The sequence below is a fragment of the Rattus rattus genome, chromosome 18 (genome assembly GCF_011064425.1).
Source record: "Rattus rattus isolate New Zealand chromosome 18, Rrattus_CSIRO_v1, whole genome shotgun sequence".
NCBI classification, from domain to species: domain Eukaryota; kingdom Metazoa; phylum Chordata; class Mammalia; order Rodentia; family Muridae; genus Rattus; species Rattus rattus.
The window spans coordinates 8,819,535-8,823,546 of record NC_046171.1 but is presented as its reverse complement, the minus strand read 5'-3'; the positions used below and the strand labels follow the sequence as shown (position 1 = coordinate 8,823,546).

General features: G+C 49.4%; 1 protein-coding gene across 1 annotated transcript in view; it reads left to right on the top strand.

Moving 5' to 3' along the window:
* The window catches only part of Muc21 (mucin 21, cell surface associated), a 3,911-nt gene extending 2,500 nt beyond the window's left edge, over positions 1–1,411 (top strand). The window contains exons 2-3 of the mRNA XM_032889216.1: positions 478–881; positions 1,250–1,411. Coding sequence (XP_032745107.1) covers positions 478–881; positions 1,250–1,411 — 566 coding nt within the window. The remainder of the gene's footprint in view (positions 1–477; positions 882–1,249) is intronic.
* Positions 1,412–4,012: the final 2,601 nt, after the last annotated feature.

Below are 4,012 nucleotides of genomic sequence, written 5' to 3'. Positions count from 1 at the left end.
TGTTGTGCTTCGTTCCAGTTACGTATTGCTATAGCTTCTTCCTCTCATCTACACCCCACGCCAGCACTGGGACCAGCATAGCTTCTTTACTCTCCATACCTTCAACACTGCAGGACTAACACTGACTTCTTCCTCATCTGCCTGCCTGGGACTAAACTTCTTCCTCTCATCTACACCAACCAACACTGGGACCAGCATAGCTTCCATCTACACCCACCAACACTGTGACCAGCATAGCTTCTTCCTCTCCATCTACACCCAACCAACACTGGGACGCACAGCTGCAGCCTCTCCATCTACACACCCACCCAACACTGGGACCAGCATAGCTTCTTCCTCTCCATCTACACCAACCGACACTGGGACCAGCATAGCTTCTTCCTCCCATCTCACAACCAACACTGGGACCAGCATGGCTTCTTCACTCATCTGCACCTGCTGGGTCCATCACAGCCTCTGTGTCTATATCCACCCCAGCTACCACTGGGTCCAGCATAGCCTCTGACTCTTCATCCATCCCAACCACCACTGTGACCAGCACAGCCTCAAACTCTTCATCTTCCCCGACCACCAGTAGGACCAGCACAGCCTCTGTGTCTACATCCACCCCGATAACCACTGTGTCCAGCACAGCCTCAGACTCTTCATCCACCTCAACCCCCACTAGAACCAGCATAGCTTCCAGCTCTGGCTTGAGCACGGCCCACAGTAACCCTATACTGACAGTTTCAACTGGAACACATATCACCTCCAGTCACACTGGGACTCCGGGGATGGAGGTGAAGCCCAGTGGGTCTCTGAAGCCCTGGGAAATCTTTCTCATCACCCTGGCTTCTGTGGTCATGGTCACGGGACTCTGTGCTGGGCTCTTCATTTATGTGGTGAGTACCTGATACGTAACAAGCTGCTTAGAGAAAGAAAGGGGGTGAGTGAATCACAGCAGCCACGGGTCTGAAGCAGATAGATGAAATGGAGATTAGGAGAGTTACAAGCAGATACAAGAAGCTATAATCAGAAGAGTGTATCCACGTCCTGGGGTGTTCACTGTATCCATGTCTCAGGGAATTCATTGAATCTGAGCAAAGCGGGCCAAGAGGAGTGGAGGCCAGGGGGAGTTTTAGGGAAGGAGATGGTTACAACATAAAGGAAGGGTTGTTGGGAAGAGAGGGGGATGTTACAAAGTTGCCCACGGTAAGTGACTGGGAGGAAGGAGGAGACCCCGCTCTTAAACTGTGGGTTCTCTTTCTAGAGAAGATATCTGTCTCTGAGAAATGCTGTTGATGGAATATTCTACAACCCCCACAACTCTCACCTTGGTCCTGGAGGATCCCATATGACTCCGGGGAGCCCTACTTCTTCCTGGAGGAGACCAGTAGTAACCTCTGAGGTCATAGAAATGAATGGGCTATGACTATTGCCGACGAAGCCCAGGACCTCGTCCTTCTGAGGAGACCCGAGCCACCGCTTCTTCTGCATAACCCTTTAGGAGTCCCTTTCTAGCTTTGTTCCGGCCCCTGACATCCTTGAGAAAGATACGTTCTTCTCTTCTGTCTTTACCAGACCACATGAAGAAGGATAATGCATTGTTTGGTCATTTCACAAAGAAATAAAAACACCCAACGTGGCTGAAGAGAGAATCTATAGGCATGGGTGGGGATCTAGAGCTCTGAAGGGAAATTTTCCCGTTCCATGGGAGAGCACTCGGTTACTAGAAGCCATGTGGCCTTCCCAATCTCCACAGGAAAATCCAGAGGCATTGTTCAAGATCTGCGTGTGTCCACTGGATCCAGTATCCTGGAGTCAGTTGTTTTTTTTTTAACCCATTGCTGTCATAAGATATCATGACCAAGGCAGCTTACAGAAAACAGAGATTATTGGGGGCTTATAGTTTAAGAGTCCATGCACAGAATGGCAGAGAGCATGGCAGCATATAGGCAGCATTGTTGGAGCAGTGGCCAGATCTATACATTTCGAGACATCACATTGGGCCGGAGAGGGTGGGAATGACTTCGAATTTTTTTCGGGCTGGGGACCAAACCCAGGACCTTGAGCTTGACTGCTTTGAAACACTAGCAGTTCAATCTGGTCCTGGCTCCTCCCTAGTACCCCTTCCACAGGCCTTTAACAAGACCACCCGCTTCCCACAAACCCCTCCTCCCACAAAGGCCACCCCAACAAGGTACACCTCCCTTAAAAGACCACACCCTCACAAGGGCAAAACACCCCTGCATGAGCCCTTACCTTCCCCAGCAAAGCCACCTACTACTACATACCTTCATCCCCACCTCTAATCCTCCTGGCTTCTCAGTGGGACCAAATGATCAACAAATGAGCCTACAGGAGCCATGCTCATTCAAACAATTTCAGCTAGAGATTTGAGAATTGAGGTTGTGAAAGTGACAATGAGAGGATTCAAGGAAGGGTCCACAACAGGACTAGTCTGGAATCAAGTGGGTCCCCTCTTTATATTGCCTTGGTCAGAGTGAGAGCTGTGTGCCTTCTACAGCTCTGGGACAGGGGGCAGCTGCTTTGAGACAAGGTCACTCAAGATCCAGAGAATGACAAGGTTCTCCATGAGGACAGTCTTCAGGAAGAACCAGCGCTGGCAACAATGGGCTCCACCTGCTCAGCAAGAGAAACTCAGAAGGGACAACACAACTGGAAGTTATGTTTTACCCACAAGGCTATGCTGCACCAAGTATAGTGAGACAATGTCACCATCATCTAAACACAAAAGAGGATCCATCAAAGTAGAACCGTGTTGACTATCTGGAAAAAAAAAAGGTGCCTCCCACTGACAGGAACCTGGAAAGGGTTATATAAAAATATGAAAGGAACCGTGCATGGTGGCCATGCCTTTAATCCCAGCACTCAGGATGCAGAGACAGGTGGATCTCTGGGAGTTCAAGGCCAGCCTGTAGTACAGAGTGAGTCCTGCCTGGGAGGTAGTCAGAGATGAGCCCATTACCACGGAGATATTGTCTGAAGAAACAAACAACAAAAACCAAAGCTGCTTCCCTAACACACACACACACACACACACACACACACACACACACACACACACACACACAGACACAGACACAGACACAGACACAGACACACAAACACACACAAAATCACTGACCAAAAACCCTTGGGGAAAGATGGTTTATTTCCTCACTTAAGAGCTGCAATGCAAGGGGTTTAGAGTTTAGCTAACACTCCTCACTCTCCCATTTCTCTCTTGCTCACTTTACGCTCCCTCTCCTCCTTTTACACACTTCTCCCCCATTCCACTTCCTCTTCCTCCATGTGCGCTTATAGCTGGCCACTCCTATGTCTTCTATTTCTCTCCTTCTCTACTCTTCTTTACTCTCTCTCTCCGCCTTTCTCTGCCTGCCACCCTCTGCTAACCCTTCCCCATGCCCTGAGATAAAGCTGGGGGAGAGGATGGCTCAGCTCTGGGCTAGAAACTTCCTTTCCTCAGACCTCCATAGAAACATCTCTCCTCTCTTTATCCTTTTATTAATGCAACAACAGGTCAGGCTTGGCATAAGCGTGCACTTTACCTGCTGAGCATCTCGTGATTCCGCATAAGCTACTTCTTTATCCTGAGCAGTATCCAAAGCCACCAAGGCCATCAGACCCACAAGCAAAAAGCAGTTTAAAAGAGTAAAGAAAAGGCCCTGCTGGCCTCCTCTTTCATAGTCATGTTCAGTCTGGACCCTTCCAAATGCCTCTCCCTCAAATCTACAACGAACCTCTTCAAGCGTGCTGCAGCAGGCGGCTGAGCACGTCTCTTTGTTTCCATCCAGGCTGGCCTTTCTGACTGATAAAACAAGTCCCTCAGCCCTACCACCCTCAGCGTAGTGCCTTTCCTTCTCAATCATGGACGCTCCAAAGAGCACCTGAAGCCAACCTCTGAGCTTTTACCGTCAGAGTCAAACTGCTCCAGTTATTAACTGTGATTTGTCTCTTCGATGACCCAGTCTTTTGGAACTTCTCATGGCTGAGGCCTCTCTTCAGCCTC